General features: G+C 41.5%; 1 protein-coding gene across 1 annotated transcript; it reads right to left on the minus strand.

Moving 5' to 3' along the window:
* Positions 1-2,848: 2,848 nt before the first annotated feature.
* Positions 2,849-10,278, minus strand: Tchhl1 (trichohyalin like 1). The gene is given in 4 exon segments (XM_052180940.1): positions 2,849-3,084; positions 7,913-8,051; positions 8,053-9,693; positions 10,138-10,278. Coding segments are annotated over 4 exon segments (2,157 nt in total).
* Between the last annotated feature and the right edge of the window lie 8,285 nt (positions 10,279-18,563).

Below are 18,563 nucleotides of genomic sequence, written 5' to 3' on the forward strand. Positions count from 1 at the left end.
GAAATACGAATGTTTATTATTGAAATCTGAAAAAGAATATCTCCTATAGAACATCATATAAGTGGATCTCAACAGACTTTGCCATCCAAGGCAGTGGTTACTGTCGTGTGTCTTGAAAATTGATGGTTTAATTAAGTTTTATTTAATGAGCATAAAAACTCAGTCATAAAATGTGACTTTAACATATAATATAGGATGGTATTCTAAAACATGTAAATCAATATAATTTCTCTTATGGTTGCATTAAGATTTAATTCCAAACTGGCTTCGTAACACACATGTAATCCCACCACTCAGGATGATGAGACAGAAGAACTGAAAGTCTAGAATACACTGGGCTGTTGATGAGTTTAGGGCCAGCCTAGACTATGCAATGAAGCCTTGTCTTAACAAAACAAAACAGAATTCCAGATCTGGATAGAATTTAGGATATTACACATACAAATGCCTATAAAAATGGTTCTCCAGCAGAAGGTATGATATTTGGTGAGAACATAGTGTGCTAGTTCTCTAGGTGTTCTATTGGGGTGTTGATTTTTATATTTTGAAATACAGAAGAACAGGTGTCTGGCAGAATGCCATGAAACTAGAGATGCTATAGCAGTCTTCTTTCCTGGGTAGACAACAGCCACATTTGCTCAAGGAACTGGGCCAGGTCAAATTTCTGTCTATTAAAATCCATGACTTCCTGCACCCATGAGTAAGAGCATCAGGAATGACACCATTCCAAGTGGTGTAAACTTTCATGAGAATCAGTGGGGTAAGCAGAAGAGGTATTAGGTGTAATTATGAGGTGGTGCTGATGAGCTCTGGGAAACTGGCTGCCACCTGCCCTATTGGAGGCTTTGATCAGGGGATAGTATTCAGGACATTGGCATCTTCAACAGTCTTGTCAAAATCCCAGAAATCATTAGTGCTGTTGCATGATGCCTCCTGAGGAAAGCTGGGCTGGAAGGAAAGGCAGATAGATACCATTTGTCATTAGAGTAATCTTCCATTTAGACGTATGGATTCAGAAACAGAATGAAGCACACAGCAATGAAGCAATGAAGGAATGAAGGAATATGCTGGTGTATCCCCCGTCTAGGGAGGAAAATCCAAGAAACTTTAGGAGATGGACTAGAGATTAGGCAGCCTGTGCACAAGTCTTGGCTCTGCCTGCAAAATCCTAAGTGACCACGAGAATTTACCCAACTTCTCCAGAATTCGTATCTTCTACCAGAAGACATAAGTGTGTTAATTCATAATATGAGGTTTAGGCATCCCTAAAAACAGCTTCTTTAGGTAATGTTCAGAGTCACTTGGTGAATTTGAGTTTTTATACAACTTTTTTTTTTTACATTTATTTTATTTTATGTGTATAAATGGTTTGCCTGCATGTACGCAGGTGAACCCTGTGAATGGCTGGTGAAAGTCAGAAGAGGACTTTGGGTTCTCTGGAACTGAAGTCACAGATATTGAGTCACCGAGTGGGCCTCTGCAAGAACAAATGTTCTTAACCAGTGATCTATTTCTCCATCCCCTTTATGCAACAGTTTTTTAACAGATGCACAAAACAAAGCACAGAGAGGTTAAAGGAGTTGCCCAAGGACACACTGCATCTAGACAGATCTACAACTGAGTCTACCCTGGGCATTGTCTAGATCCAGAGTCTGTGTCACTACTACTGTGTCTGGATCCTAGTCACTACATTGTCCCTTATTTATTCTGTCCTTAGATGCTTTCATCCAGACATTTTGAGGAGAAGCTGTGAATTTTTATTCTGCATTGTTATAATAGCTGGTGGGAGTCGTGTATTTTAAATGCTATAGAAATGCCACATGGTTTGCTGGACAATCTCACATGTATCATTTATTTAAGCAAGTATTCTTATTAAAGAATAATATCCAAACCACAAATGTACACCTTAATGAATTATCACAAAGTTGACACTCTTGTGTTACCACCACCCAGTTTAACAAATAGAATGTCATCTAATGTTCAGTAAGTCCCCATACTGCATTCTACCCTGTCTCTGCTTCCTAGTGAAGGCGTTATCCTGATTTCTAGCGCTACAGCTTAGTTTTTCCTCTCATTGCAAACTTATGTAAATGTACTCATTCATCATGAATGGTTTTGTATCTGGCTCTTTTTTGTTCAGCATCATGCTTGTAAAAGTTTGTTAATGCACACAGGATTAATTCTTTTGCTTTCGGTGTTGTACAACCACTCACTGTATGTATATAACACAACCATTGCTCTTAGTTATTTTTTCACTTGGTGGATCTTTGAGTTGTTTTCTCTTTCTCTTTTGAGCTGTTGTAAACCACGCTGGTATGATTTTTTATTTTTATTTTTTGGAAATAGACTCTTGCTATGTTGCCCAGGCTGACTTCAAACTCATAATGCCCTTTCTCCATTTCTTGAATGCTTCGGTTAAAAGCATTTGGGGATCAGTTCATCTCTGCAGTAGAATTTTGTAGGCATATGGCTTGCCCTACACTAGTTATTGCCATATATGTGTCCAAAAAATGTTTTATGATTACACTTCTATTTCCAGAATGAGATTTCTAGTTGTTTTACATCTCTGCTCCCATGTGATATTACCAGGGCTAATTTCAGACATGTGTCGGTTGACTAGGTCTCTATGGTTTGATTTGATTTCCCCTGATCTCTATCTAATAAGTCTGGAATAAATTTTCACTAGTGTTTTAATTTTTCATGTATTTTAAATACATTTTTCTATTTTCTGTTTTTTTAAATATTTTTTTTCAAAAAAATTAAATCCCATTGCTGAATTCTACAAGCATTTTTGTCTATTCTAGATACTATCTCTGTTTCTTCCAGATCTCCAGGATCACCATGTGGATTAATGTTGGTCTGTGTACTGGATGCTATCTTTGGAGATCTGTAGGGCTCTGGCCCAGCCAAAGGGAAGGGGAAGTTCAATTAAGGCGAGCTGCAGGGTCTCTTCCACAGCTGCTGCTGCTCCCCATTTGATGAGCAGAACACTAGGAGTGGGCAGAGCCCAGCAGGTGGCTAGGAGTTTCAAGACCAGGGCCACCAATTGGGAGGTGACTTCAGTCAGCTTGAGCAGCTTCCAGTCTTGAAAGTTTTGGGAGAGAATTCTCTTCCCCAAGGTGTTACAGCTCTATGTGAAATAACTCTTGTGTCTTATTCCTTGTGGACAGGGTCTTATATAGATTTTAGGGTGGGTTGGTGTCTAAAAGCAGATATTTTCTATTGGCTTGGTCTGGGATGTTGGGGACACTTCAGCTACATGTGGAAGGGCTGTGGGTGATGTCCCTACATGACTATTTGTCACAGTACTCTCCATGGGGCCTTGTGGTTACATGTTCCCAGACAGGATCTTGGTCAATAGTAGATGAAACTCCTACTATCCTAAGGTATGAGAGTCCTGGGGTTTCTGAATCCACTCAGCCTTACCAAGTTTTTGTCTGGTGACATGGTTCCACTTGACCCACAGATTAGATGACATTTACACAGGTGGTACTATTATAAGAGAAGTTAAGGAAACACCTGGTGACACTTGAGGTGTTAAAGTAGCACGTTGATTCATTTTATCCAGTGCTTATAATGTATGTCAGTGTGGAAATAACATTTAGAGAACAATTAGTAAGAAACATTATACAGTAAGTACCAATCTGAGTGGTAGAGGCTGTGAGTGGATCAATGTGAGATTATTAAAGAAGGTATGACTTAGTCCAGGGCTTTAATGACAAGCTATAGTTGCAAATAGAGAGGAAGGGGAAGAGGGATTCAGAGAGGTGAGGCATAAGACTGAGAGGCTTAGAGATGGGAGGAAGTAGCATTATTGCTGACTTCTGGTTGGCTCTCTGCAGGACTTTCCAGTTGTCTCATGCAGGGCTCATCCTTTATGGAGGTGAGGACCAAGACCTTCTTATTCATTTGAGCATGTCCGTATCTACCACCATGCCTGGCAAATAACCAGTGTTTGATAAATACACTTAAATGCATTCAATCCCATTAATATCCCTATAAACTTAGTAGGATAGAATCAAAGTAGTGGTTAGAGACAATTAGATGAGCAAGCTGATGTTCTCAGAAAGATTTCTGCAGGAAGTCGTGGTCAGTTGTAATTAGAGGGATATAATAGAGGGAGTCTGGTCAATTTAGGCTTGATGTGGCACATGGAAAAGTATACGTTGTTGCTGAGAGTTCTTAAGTAGAGGGAGATAAAGAAACGAAGACAGTCTCTTGCAAAACTCAAGAGTGACTGAATGGGAATGGATGCAGTGGGAACTGAGCAAAGACGATGTTGAAATGATGCAGCCATTCATTTGCTTGCTCAACAAACACCTACTGAAACCATAATAGATAACTGAGGTCGAACTCTAGGGTCAGGAAGGAGAGTAAGATGCTCACATTGTAAATCATTGAGAGGGATGCTATGGCAAGCACACTCATAATTAGAACTCAGGAGAAAGTTAGAAGCAGGACTATGGATTGTAGGGCAGGAGGAACCTCAAAGGGTCAAAGGGTTAAAGCGGTGCTTCTGACATCTCCCTCCTCACCACCCCCTATGCTCTGTCCTCTTTATTGCTGTGCTACCTTACACTCTCCTTTATTTCTCATTCTACTCTTGTTTGACTCTCCATTCTCTTGCCACACTGTAAGCTCCAAGGTGAAATATTCTTATTTTCCCTAGTTTCAGTTATAACCTTAACACCACACTTGGTGATGGTAGTATCTTGCACTACCGTCTCTCTTTTTTTTAAGATTTCTTTTCAGTCATGTGTAGATGTCTGTGTCTGCATGTGCATATGCACCTGAGTTGCCAGACCTAAGGAGGACAGAGTCATTGGACCTTCTGGAGCTGGAGTTAGAGACAGTTATGAACTACTGGTTGAGTTCTGGGAATTGAACTTGGGTCCTCTAAAAAGAAGCAAGTGCTCTTAACCACCGAGTCATCTCTCCAGCCTTGCACTCTGCATTTTAAAGAAATAAACATTTTAGAATAAATAAAGTGTCATTGGCATTAGATCCCATAGGATAGGCAGCATTCAGACATTTGGTAAAATGGGAGGGAGAGACATTAGTTTAGATATGTGAGGTCTTATATGTAATAAAGAAAAGATGATCTATCTGGAAGATGGATTTACAGAAAAAACCTTATCAAAAAATATTGTGGTGTATTAGAAAGAAGGAATTAAAAAGAAACAAGGCAAATGGTGCTTTCAGTGTTTGTGTCTGAAATCTGACAGAATGAGGATTGAGGGAATGGCAGAAAAAAGGAAATGGAGAGGACAACTGTAGAGTATGGGGCAGTGCCTAGCAAATCGCAGATGAGACAACTGTGAGCATTTGTAGGGTGAACTTGTTCCTGTAAAGTCAGGTCTGAGCAAGGCAGATTGAAAGTATTGGTGCAGAAGTAATACAGAGCATACATGTTGAGGGGTATGAAAGAGCAAGCTAAGAAAGACAAGGGCCCACAGTCTTGGAGCCTGGAGGTGATAGATTCACAAGGGACACGGAGAAAGAGCATAAAGAGAACATTTGTGGATAGGTAGTTGTCAGTTCCTGGTGCTGCAGCGTCCAAAGCCATGAAGGTCATAGGTATTTAGATGGTCAGGTGGAGAGGGTGCCTAGATAATTCATACATAAATAAATGTAATACATATGTATATGATATATTCCTTGGCATAGTACTCAAACAATAGAGAGGAGTACAACATGTGTGTATATTACATTTAGGAATAAGTATAATCCTTCCTTATTATATAAATAAAACCTCCTCATAGTGTTTGAGTTTTTGTCAATTCACAGTATCTAAGAACCACAAATTAGTTAGCGATTTTCACAATGATAAGCATTTAGGTTACATCTGCACATCATTATTTTTAATATACTACAGGGTAGAGTATCTTTGTAGACAGTTTTCATCTATAACCCTGGTTATTTCTTTGTGCTGCTACCTGAAAAATGTTTAAATACATGGTACATGCCATTGCAATTGCTTTCCTAGAAGATAGCACTGACTTTTATATACTCACTCAACTTGAGAGTTTCTGCTTTCCCACACTTTCAACCTTACTGCTAGGGTATTAAAAACAAGTATGAAAATTACTTTTACTAAATTGATAAATTAAAAGAAAAAGCAGGAAGCTGGTTCACTAGTTAAAAGTACTGGCTGTTTTGTTCCCAACACCCATAGCATGTGACTCACAACCACTTGTAACTCCAGTTCCAGGCTATCAATAGTGTTCAAGAGTATCCTCACACATGTAACAGACCCAGACACACACAGACATACACAGAAAATCTTTAAAAAGCAATAAAATTATTTTAATGTGCTTTTCCATGGAGATTTCACATGTATGAGTCAACTTTCAATTATTGTAACAAATGATTTATGTAAAAGGTTTCTTTTGGCTCATAATTTTCAAAGTATCAGTACATGTCCAGATGTACTTTTATGTGCATGTCAATACATCATGGCAAGCACCTACATCAGGGCAAAGTGATCGTGGTATAGGAACTGAAAGGCAAAGAGAGGGGAGACTAGAGTCGCATATCTCCTTGAAGAGCGATCTTTCAGGCACACATTATCTCCCATCTCTTGAAGCTTCCGTTACTACCTAGGAACATCATAGGCCAGGTACCAAGCTTTTACCATGTGGCACTTGGAGGGACACTGCAGATCTAAACTGTAGCAACATGGATATTGGCCATCAGTATACTCTCTCTCATAAATTTATTTTGAAAAAGTTTCTGATAAGCTTATGCTCTTGTGTGTGTGTGTGTGTGTGTGTGTGTGTCTGTGTGTGGGGGGGTGTTATCTCATATCATTTGGTTATTTAAGATTTTTTTATCAGATAGGGGCAATCTTTATATTTGAAGGTAGAATGTGAAGAACTGGGATCTGGGGGCCAGCTCAGTTGCTTCAGTACATGCCATACAGGTATGAGGACTGGAGCTCAGATCCCCAGTGCCCAGGTGCCAAGCCAGAGCTGGTGGCTTACCTGTAATCCGAGGAACTAACTAAGTAACAAGATAGAAAGACCCCGGCCAGTCCCTGGGGACTCCTGGCCAGTCTCTGGGGACTCCTGGCCAGTCCCTGGGGACTCCTGGCCAGTCCCTGGGGACTCCTGGCCAAACTGATGAATCCCAGGTTCAATCAGAGACCTTGGCCTCCCCAAATAAGGAGAACAATTAAAGAACACATCCTATGTCTATCTGATCTCCATGTATGTATAAACATCCTTACCTCCCTCCTCTCAACAAAACAAAACAAAACAAAACAAAACAAAACAGGGCTGGAGCGATGGCTCAGCTGTTAAGAGCACTGACTGCTCTTCCAGAGATCCTGAGTTCAATTCCTGGCAACCACATGGTGGCTCACAAACATCTGTAATGGGATCCAATTCCCTCTTCTGGTGTGTCTGAAGACAGAGTGTACTCATATAAATAAAATAAATAAATCTTTAAAAAAAAACAAACAAAAACAAAACAAAGCAAAATCATAAAACAAAACAAAAAACAAAAACAAAACAAAAACCTAGAAAGAACCAAAAGTGAAGAGAGGTGGAGAAGGCATATTCTTGAATTTTAAGTTTTCTAAAATATGCTTATTTAAGAGATAGAAACTAAATTGAAAAAAAAAAAAAGATTAGGGCAGAATGCCAAGAGAAGGAGGCTTCAGGAAACATGATATCTCTTTCTGGGCCATGCTAAGATCAAGTGCATCATTCTCTTATTATAGTATTCAGAAGGAAACAAAAAACAAAATCTACAAGGAACTGTGTTTGTCTCTGTTCAGTGTCCCCAGGGTAAGATGGAGCGAGAAGGAAGAAATGAACCAACAAAAGAAACTGATCATGAAGATATTTAATTTTCAACTTTAATCCAAAGTCCCCATCAAGCCAAATAGAGCAACATTCAGTAGACTCACTGGGCTCTGAACCCTCTGCCTCTATGGATTTTCTGTTTTCACTCCCTGCTGTGGCCTCCTGTACCTCCCCTCCTTCACTGGGCTCCACAGCTGCCCCTGGGCCTCCTTTGGTCCTTGAGCTCAGACCATCATGCTTCCTTCTCTCTGGCAGGCTGGTCCAGTTCCTCTGGGAGCTGTCCATCTTCTTGGATTGACAGCACTACTGCCCCTTGCTCTCTGCTGCTCTCACCTGGTGCTCCCTGTTTCTCGGGATCTGGGCTATTATTGTAATTTTCTTGCTGAGCATCTCCATGGTGGTCTAGCTGACTCTGCGAATCCCCTGGTACACCTGGCTCAGCTGGCTCTGAGCTGCTCTCACCTACCTCGGGAGCCAGGCTGTTGGGAGTCTCACAAAAGCCCTCATCACTCTGTGTAGCTGATAACTCAGGATCTTCTTCCACGTTATGGTCCTGCTTCCTGATGGGCTTGTCATGAGTCCTGGTAGTCCCATGCTTTTTTCCTTGAGATTGCTTCTCAAGTGGTGCCAGCTCTTGGGACCTTTCTCTTGTTCCCAGTGTCTCTTCAGCAGCAGGGCTGTTTCTATTGATTGCAAATGCATCTACTGTGTCTTCCTCACTGTTCCTTGCCTCTTTTCCTGAGATAGATTCTTCCTTAATTTCAGGGAGATTCTGATTTCCTTCTTTAGAGTTTGGTTCTTGTACGGCAGAGACCTTTTTGGCATCATTTTCCCTCCATGATCCTGAGAATTCTTGACATTTCTCATCCCGTGTTTCAACTTCTGGTTCTGGGGATCTGGTTATTCCTTCATGTTCTTTCCTGGCCTCCTCCTCCTCCAGTTCACCTCTACTAGATGTTTCTGAAGCATTTCTGCTCTGGCTTTGGACAGACTGGTCCCTTGTTTCCTGTTCTCTTTCTTGTGCTGGCAATCTGTGGCTCTGAGACGCTCTAGTGTCAGCCTTGGGCTCTTTTAAATTTGTGGGTTTGGGTGGTATTCTGCCAGCATCCTTTCCAGTTTCTTGAGTCTCAGATAGTCTAGTATCATCTGTAGGCTCAAAAACTTCCCGTGTTTGAGATGATTTCCCTGTAGCAGCTATCACTGGCACACCAGTGTGCACTGACCCGGTGGCTTTGTCTTCTTTCTGCAGGAGTGGATCTTGTGTTGAAGAAGCATATTTCTCATCTTCAGTTGGCCTCTGAATCATATGGTCACTTATCACGGTGTCACTTTGCCTCCTGGATGGTCTACTTCTTTCTCCTGGTATCTCCTGTGTTGGACTGGGGCTCTGTTTGGGTGCTTGTACTCCTGTATTTCTCTTAAATTGGACTCCATCATATTCTGTTGCTGGTACATTTTGTGTGACTTCCTGAGCATCTTCTTTTGGCTGTTGGTTCTCAGGGTCATTTGGCTCAGACACATTTCTTGACAGGCTGTGGGTCTTAATGTCTTCACGTGGGCTCACTGTAGGTTCCTCACCTACCTCACCTTCTTCATTGCTAGGCTGATCTGATGATGCCACTTCTGATGGAAATATGAGCCTTTCTTGAGTTGGCCCAACCCCTACTACTTGCTTAGTGTTTCCAGCGATTGCCCCAAAATCCACAGCATCCATCTTCTCTGATTTAGACATCAGTCTTGGTTCTGAATGTAGCAATGATATGTCAAAATAAGAGGGATTCGATAAGCTGAAGATTGCAAGAATAAATTCCTCAAAACTGATGGTATCGTCTCTGTCAAAATCCAGAAGGTTCAACTTTCTCTCCATAGCACGAAAGACATGTGGCTGCATGCAAATACAAAGAAGACTAAGTTTATTCTCCTAAAAATCTTTTAAAATTTTTGACCTTACTCCTTTTTTAATGCTGAAATAGCCTTAAACAGTGAGAACCCCTCAATTCTGGGTCCATTTTTGCATCTCAGCATTAAGCCTACCTAGCACTAGCAATTACATCACATGTGTGCTGAGTTAGAAGCATAATAAGGTTGTGACTCTGTGCAGAGGTGTGCCTTGATGAAGCAACAGTTGCATAATGGAAACCTCCCTTTCTTTGTATGACTGACTAAGCAATTGCATAGGAAAGGCAGCTGAGACTAAAATGAAAAAAAACTGTTCAAAGGTCAGTGAAAGCAGAGAGCTGGTTAACCAAGTGCAAAGGGGACAGAGAGCTCTTGCGCTCATTCTGCTTGGGTTACAAAGTGGCAAATGGAGGAAGAGCGAGCTGCTCACCTGAAGGAAGTCCCCAATTTCTCCCTCAAGGAGCTGTCTCAACTCTCTGCGGGTCAGTGTTGCCTGGTTGTCGCCATCCTCACCAGCATACCTGTGGAATATCTCAACGACACAGAAGATACCTCTCAGGAGCCTCGACATCTTTACAAACTCGAAAGAGGCTGCAAGAAAGAAGAGGGGCTGGTGGGTATTAGAATAGACACTTTATTCTGTGCTACGATGAACAGCACCACTCATGTGTTGTGGAAACACTTTACCTCAAGAACAGAGCAGAAAAAGAAAGAAAAGAATTCAAACCTAAGTATTAACACACACAAATGAAACTAGGGCAGGGGTTGGCAGATAAACCTCTGAACCCCTCTGAGAGTGTCCATCTTTTTTCTTCTCACCTTGGATGAGTCTAGACTCATCTGCTACAAAAAAGCATATAACTACAAATTAATAAAGCCTTTGGAAGCAAGAGAAGTCATGTTTAGAAAGCCAGCCCTTGTGTAACACATTTTGGTCAAATGACATCGTTCCAGAGAACCCAGTGATAATATAAGTCCTGACCCTACCTCATTAGTCAACATTTAAATTAATCTGTCTTTACATATTAATATAAATCTGAGTTCCACGGCTTATTAAGTAGAATTTATGGTATACACTTTATATTCTTTAAAAGACAACATATTGGATGGCGAGACTCCCAGCATAACATTCTGAAAAGGGTTGGCTTCTCTCCGAGCCTCGGGAACAGTTTCCACAAGTCTCATATATAAGACAGGCGAGCAGCAGCAGCAGCAGAGCCCAGGCATGCTGGAGTGTATAAGACTTACCTCGTTCAGGAGTGAGAGAGAGCAAGCGGAATGTGGAGCGTGTGGGGCAGCGGGCTGTGAGCCACGCAGGCACTGGGACCTTTTTATTGGGTCTCTAATTGCTTAGTTAGAAGGAGACACCCTCTGGGTGTAATGACCTGATTCATCACCACCAAACCTTGTCCTCCTCCTTCTCTGTCTTCAGCTCTCCCTGTGATGATTCCGCCTTTAGGTTGCTTCAGTTAAGCCTTATCAGCTTCATTAAAAAGAAGAGGAAAGATCTCTTTTCCATGTACTGATAGATTTTGTAGCTTATAATTTTGAAGTATTTCCAGGGCTTCAGGGTGGAAAAAGAGACTTGTTTTCTTCTAGTCTTTCTGTTCTTAACCCGAGGACATAATTATATTTCTGGTTGACAAATCATAAGGCTGGCAGGGGCCTCTGAAGTCATCTGATTCCTCCCTCTGCCTGTAGTCTGGCCTCTGTTTGACCTAACCTTGAGGAAGGGGTGTCAATCATGTATTTAAAATGAAGCCCTGCTTAATCATGGGACAAGGTTGAAGATACTGGTTGATTCAGCTGTTTTCATGTTATGTTCTCCTTCCAAAAGGCCAAGTTAGAAAAAAGTAATCTATTATTAGATATACAGAACTTTGCTTCCACAAGACAATGCTATTTTTAAAATATGATTGACATTTGCTTTTAAAGGGTATCTTTATCATTTAAGAAGATCAGAAGTGAGCATCCACATTGGTGTCTTCTCTCTGTAATGGGGACAGGGAGTTATGGAAGCTGAGGCAGGACAGAAATGAGTCGAAGATGTTCATGGGGAAGAATGTTTTTATTACCATACAGTTTTGGGTCCTTGTTAGAAATATACAATTCTGTTATCTTCTTAGGTACTTTAAATGAGAGTGGTGTGTGTTTTGAGACATCTTTGCCTCTTTTTCAAAGGATGTAAGAAACAGGTAGATCCATATAAACCAGAGTAAAGGGCAGAGATGAAGTCAATGAAAACCTGAAGATGGAAGTTAGGTGAGACCACAGAGGATAAAAGAGGAGTTGTTATTTAACAAAATCATTGTTCTGAGTTTCTTGGCAAGGTAAGTACAGGGTAACTAAGGGTTGGGGAAATTCCCTCGGGTAGCTTGCATCATCAAGCAGATTCTCAGCACCCCCTCCTCACAATGAAATACTGCTACCGGAACTTAACATCTGCATGAGGTTAGTTTGGTTTTGATTAGTTAGCATTCTATCTATACAAACTATTTTTCCAACAGGACGTTGGAGGCTGATTTATTTAGCATTAACCATAGTGTGTATCCTTGACTTGGAGTGTGGTGGTCAGTCCCATGAGAAGTGGTTGGAGGAACCTGAGTATGTGTCTGAGTTGGAAAAAAAAAGACTGGGTAGGAGTTACAAATAACTGTCTTCTAATAGCAGTCATATTCATGGGTGTGGAAGAGAAAGGAATGCTCATGGCATATCAGGTGCTTTGCATGGGCTATTTTAAGCCTGGGAGTACTTGTACATAGTTATTATCCTCTTACTTAATAGGCAGAGAAGTTAAGACCTATGACCAGTAAATGGAGGTGTCAAGATTCAGAACCTAAATGTCTCCAGAACATATGTCTCTGAGACAATAGACTTCCTATTAACACAAAGATCCCTGATTTGTGTAAAAGAGAGACTAATTTCGGCTAAAAGATTACAGATTACATGGCTGGAACTTTCTAAGGCAGACTTGAGTTCTTCTAAGAACCTTCTAATGAACAGAGTTGCCTGACACTAAGTAGTACCTCTCCTAAAGCATGAGTTCATGTTCCTGGATCTGCTGACAGAGAGGCTGAATTGGTGGAGAGAGCACTGCCAAAGGAAAATTAAGTAGTTCATGTGGAAACACAAGACACCCACAGTCAGCAAGTTTAGTTAGCTTGGGGACAATGCCAACAATAGCCTCCTGTTGATGAGATGACAGATTCCAAAGACTAACTTGTTTACTGTTGCATGACATTGTGCCTTGCTTGGCCAGATACCTTCTGTTTTATTTATTTTAACACTTACTTCTGTGTTTGTATGCACAAACATGCATGCATGGTCTTTGGGTCCCTAGAGCTGCAGTTCTGAGCTGAGTTACCACCCATATCAGGAACTGAGCTTTGCTCCTCTGCCAGAGATGCAAGCTCTCTTAACCCCTAGCTTTCCAGCCCTTCCAGTGGTAAATGTCTATGGTTTCATATTATAGTTCCTATTCCAAAAGGCAAGGTTGCCTTTTGCCTTATCTCGGAACACTATGAGAAGGCTCCTTATTCCTTATACAGACCCATTTATTGTTCCAGTGTTTACTGAAAACCCTGCTATTAATACTCATACTATGAATGAGAGGTGACTTGGGGAGTGAGGTCAGAGCAGTAAGGAGATTGCTCTGTCTTGTGTTTAAAAGTCTTTAGACTGTAGTACAACAAGCCACAGATACTGCTCCCATGACCAGAAAGAAGAGCTTGGTTGCCCCCTTTTTTTCTTAAACAGATCATTGGCATCATTTCTGGGTAATGTTCTCACCCCTCTATTTTTGTGTAAATGTGACATAGAAATGAGAAGTGGTAAGGAAGATGAGAGGGAGATTAAAGGGGCGAGAGCAGGCAAAGGTGGGAAGATAAAGCTCAAGAATGATTTTTTTCTGAAAGGTCACAACTAGAACTTGAATAAAAGCACCAAGTAAAACAAACATAATAGCTACTTTGGAGAGAATACCAAACAATAATCTATAGTTTTAACTGATTATATGGAAAGTTTGGCAATAACTGAAAGTTTCAGCTTATTTTCACAATCTTATTTTAGTTATTCAAAATGTAACAAAGATGCATCTCAGATTATGGTAGAATTCAGAACTGGGAGACAAGGTAGACACAAAGGGGCTGCATGGCTGTAAACACATTTGTGCAAGAAATGTGTCTAAGTGGTCAACTTCTAGACTTCCATTTTATTTTATTTTATTATTTTTGGAAGAGTGTATAAAATGTTAAATGCATATTTGTAAATTTTACCAAGAGGTGATTATTAGTACCAAGACCTCCGAGATCTGTGACATCACATAGGTGACAGGACAGCACAGTGAGACCTATAGGCCTGTTGCCAAGGCAACAGCCACCATATGTCCAGAGTTCAATGGGCCTACCTTGGTGAACTATGCATGGGCAGGATGAAGCCAGAGGCACAAATCGGTCATCCGTCCTGGGTATGGGGGCGAAAGACTAATCGAACCATCTAGTAGCTGGTTCCCTTCAAGTTTCCCTCAGGATAGCTGTCGCTTTCACCTATGTGGTGTCACAGATCTCAGAGGTCTCGGTAGTAACAGTGGTATTTTGGGTTTGGGGTTGTTTGCTTTTAGGATTCCATGTATGACTACTGTAGAATCATCTTTCCCCTCTCTCCTCCAGTTTTAAGCACATACCACAGGCATGTGGGTGTTTACTGTCTAACCTCCTTGGTAAAGTTTTTTTCCTAGTAAGTTATTAACTGAATCCTCCCAGAAGGAATTAAAAGTCTTTTAGAAATTTTAGATATGAGATTCATAGGACTAGAGATAAGAGATGGACTCTGCCTAGGTAAGTGAGAACCAGAAATATGGTGCTGTATCGGTTTATGTTGACTAACTTCTAGACTGACTGAGAGCCAGGAGACCTAACACAGACATGAGCTTTCTGGGAAAATATGGTCCACTGTGACATTTGGGTGTGTGGAGGGACTCTGCAGACAGGCAGACAGCCAGACAGCCACTTCATACTTGTATATTGCAAACTTTTATCCAACCCTGTCACAAATTTTGTGAAAACTAGCCTATGATTGCACAGCGAGAGAAATCCATTATCATTTTATTGATAAAATGGGCAAATAACAGTATTTGCATATAGGAATGTCAGTAGCATGAAAGATAAAGATCAGGATAGAAAAACCAATTCTATAATGGTAGTGCTGCTGTGGTTATTTGAGAGGTGAAGACAGGGGGAGTCTCAGCTCAGGAGGCAACTAACCTGTGGTCTGCTGCGACAAACAACAAAAAGGCCGTGTTTCAAACAAGGTGGAAGCTGAGAACTGATGGCTGAAGTTGTTCTGTGAACTCCATGCACACAATGGTACATGTATACACAGAGAGAGAGAGAGAGAAAGAGAGAGGGAGAGAGAGGGGGGAGAAGGAGAAGGAGAGAGAGAAAGAGAAAGGGAGAGAGGGAGAGAGAGAGGGAGAGGGAGAGAGAGACAGAGACAGAGAGACAGAGAGACAGAGAGACAGAGGGAGGGACTCAGCATCTCACCAAAGAATGGGCCTAATATGGAGCAGAACATTTATTTCATTCACTGTTTAATAGGATTTTGACTACTGTGTGATATGTTGTCATTTACATTCTGAACTGACTTAATAAATTGAGTTGTAATGTTAGGAATGTTTAGCTATAGAACACACAGGTAAACTGAGATTTATCAGCTCTTCTCCTTAGAGTTCTGTGAGCTTCATCAAGCACATCTTCTCAGTTGCATTTGAATCCCCTGGAAGAAGAACTTAGTTACAGATACTTTTTTTTTTCTGAGACAGGGTTTGTCTGTGTAGACCTGGCTGTCCTGGACCTCAGTCTGTAGGCCAGGCTGGCCTCGAACTCAGAAATCCACCTGCCTCTGCCTCTCAAGGGCTGGGATTAAAGACATGCGCCACCACTGCCTGGCTTAGTTACAGATTCTTACGGTGGTGAGCTCTTCTTGAATGTTGGGAAAGAAAGCCCACTTCAGTTAGAACGAGACAGACTGGGTTAAACAGCAGCCTCTAGCTCTTTCAGTTCACTCATCACCAGTGTTTGCATGCGATTCTACGTGCTTCTTCTTGTTTTCTAGTTTTTCAAACGTTTTTAAAAATGTTCAGATGTGCACTGTCTGCTCTTCCAGAGGTTCCAAGTTCAATTCCCAGCAACCACATGGTGGCTCACAACCATTTGTAATGGGATCCGATGCCCCCTTCTGGTGTCCTGAAGAGGGCAATAATGTACTCATATACAAAAATAAATAAATATTTTATAAAAGTTTTTTAAAAAATGTTCAGACATGTATGCAGTAATCTGCAATATAAATGGATGTATGATAGTACATATAATTACCTATATTGTAGATACTTTGATTGTTTTCAAGTTTTTATTATTAGCTATGACATAATGGGTATTTTGTGGGTCAATCTTTGTGAACATCAAACTCAAACTTTTAAAGTCATTGGCTCCTTCAAATTACCACTTAACAAGCCACTGTTTCCCCCCCCCCCCCCCATGTAAGGTAAAACCAAGTTTGTTAATGACAGCTTTTATAACAAACACTCTTGAGTGTAAAAAATAAAGGGTGATTAAAATGTAAAGCTTGCTTGGGCTTGGGTTTTGGCTTTCACTGGATGTGCCCCGGGGTGGGGATCTTGCCTGATTCTGAATCAACTAGTCAGGTGCAGTTCACAGGAGAATGCGGTAATAAAGAAGACAGAAGTGCAATCCGAGAGCACGAGTGTCCACGTTGAAGGGACATCACAAGCGACAGCTGTGGTATGGACAGGGCTGAAGTCACATGACCTCACATTCATGTATGAAATGACTATCTCTACCTATAACAGACACCAACACAAACATGCGGAGCCACATACACCCAAACTGTGGAGATGAGACTTTAGAGGAGTGCCTGACTTCCCTGCAAGCAGACTGCAGTCCATCAGCCACTGTGACTCACGTGCTGCGGAAATGAAAAACCGGGCTGCATTACTCCGAGTACTGGCTGGCGAATGAGCTGCTATCACAGGGGCTGTGGTCTTCCCAGAGACCCACAAACTAAAATCTGCTCCCCATGAAAGCACCATCTAGGGGTTATCACAAGCTGATGGAAAATCCGGGGCTAAATTCCGCCCTCCCAGTGGGCACGAGGCAGGAGAAGAACCTGAAGGTGGTTTCCCAGATAGTGGCACAGAACCCTGGCTGGTCTTCGGTTTAGCCCCTCAAATATTTCTGTTTTGTTACCATCCCGAGGCCACCTCAACAAGGACAGAGCTCCAAGACCATACTAGGCTTGGTTTGTATTGAATATACAACAAAACTAAAGTTGTAAAAAGGGAGGAAGAAAGAAGGAAAGAAAGAAAGAAAGAAAGAAAGAAAGAAAGAAAGAAAGAAAGAAAGAAAGAAAGAAAGAAAGAAAGAAAGAAAGAAAGAAAGAAAGAAAGAAGGAAGGAATAAAGGAAGGAAGGAAGGAAAGAAGGAAAGAAAGAAAGAAAGAAAGAAAGAAAGAAAGAAAGAAGGAAGGAAGGAAGGAAAAAAGGAAGGAAGGAAAGAAGGAAAGAAGGAATGAAAGAAAGAAAGAAAGAAAGAAAGAAAGAAAGAAAGAAAGAGAAGGAATGAAAGAAAGAAAGAAAGAAAAAAAGAAAGAAAGAAAGAAAAAGAAAGACCTCATTAAATGCTCTTTGACTGTGTCAGCCCTGCTTTGGAACTGGCCTTTACACCACTCAGTGAGGAGAATGGGGAATGGACAGAAGCCAAGCAGGATGTCAGGAGAGACAGTGAGCCCTCAGGACAAAGACAAGGCTAGGACACCGTGCCACAACCACCTAAGGCTGGATACCTATGACATAAACACCAATGGACACTCTCAAATGTCTCTCTGAAAAGAACATGGTGGATTTGGGGGTCATGGTACATGCAGGGTAAACAGTCTACAAAACTTACTGTTTAAGCTGAATAAGAAACCATCACAGAGGACTGTGTCATAGCCTTTGCCTTTGGGAGACCAAAACAACAACAACAACAACAAAAAAACAAAACAAAACAAAAAATAAGAACCAATAAGAAAGAAAAAACACAGAACACAGCCCAGAGTATTCCAGAATATCAGAAGAAGACCCCAACCATTAGTCTGGTGAAGTGAGGTGAGGGAGTCTCTAATTAGTGTCTCTCATTAACCTCATTTTCTCCTCGGATGTCATTGATGAGCTCAGGCTCAGACTGGCTCCTCAGAGGAAAGATCAGTCCTGTGGAAATGTAGACCAAAGCTGCCACTCCAGTTTGCTGCAAACACCCAGTTCTCTTCAGGCGAAACTCAGGACAAAGAGCATACACTGTATCACCACCACTTCCACCCTCAGAATCTGAACACAGGGGCAGCTGTGTTCTTCTCTGGAGAACAGTTGCTACTGTTTCTGGAAAGGTGCATTTTGAGATTACAAGACACCTGACCTGGGGATGGGCGTGGAGGGCAAGTTTTAGGCAAGATGTGGACAGCACTGTATTCTCCATAAATTCAAGTACATGCGATGCCCAACCTTCCCTTTTTCCCCTTCTGGTAGCATCCATATGTCCACCAAATCACAGCTACAGTAGAGATTCACTGCACATCAACTCAGCGACTTGCACACTGTTTTGATTTTTCTTTTTCAAAATTCCATCCGTGAGCAGCATTTCCCAGTTCTACCTCCACAGAAAGTTAAGTCCTTGGCAGTTCCGTGAGGTGAGACTGCAAGCCTGTGGCCAGGCCTCTGCAGCCTGCCATCGGCCGGACAGCACACAGAGGGTCAGTCAGCGAGAGGGGATCAGTCCAGTGTCTAACAGCAGTTGTTACAGGGGT

The sequence above is a fragment of the Apodemus sylvaticus genome, chromosome 4 (genome assembly GCF_947179515.1).
Source record: "Apodemus sylvaticus chromosome 4, mApoSyl1.1, whole genome shotgun sequence".
NCBI classification, from domain to species: domain Eukaryota; kingdom Metazoa; phylum Chordata; class Mammalia; order Rodentia; family Muridae; genus Apodemus; species Apodemus sylvaticus.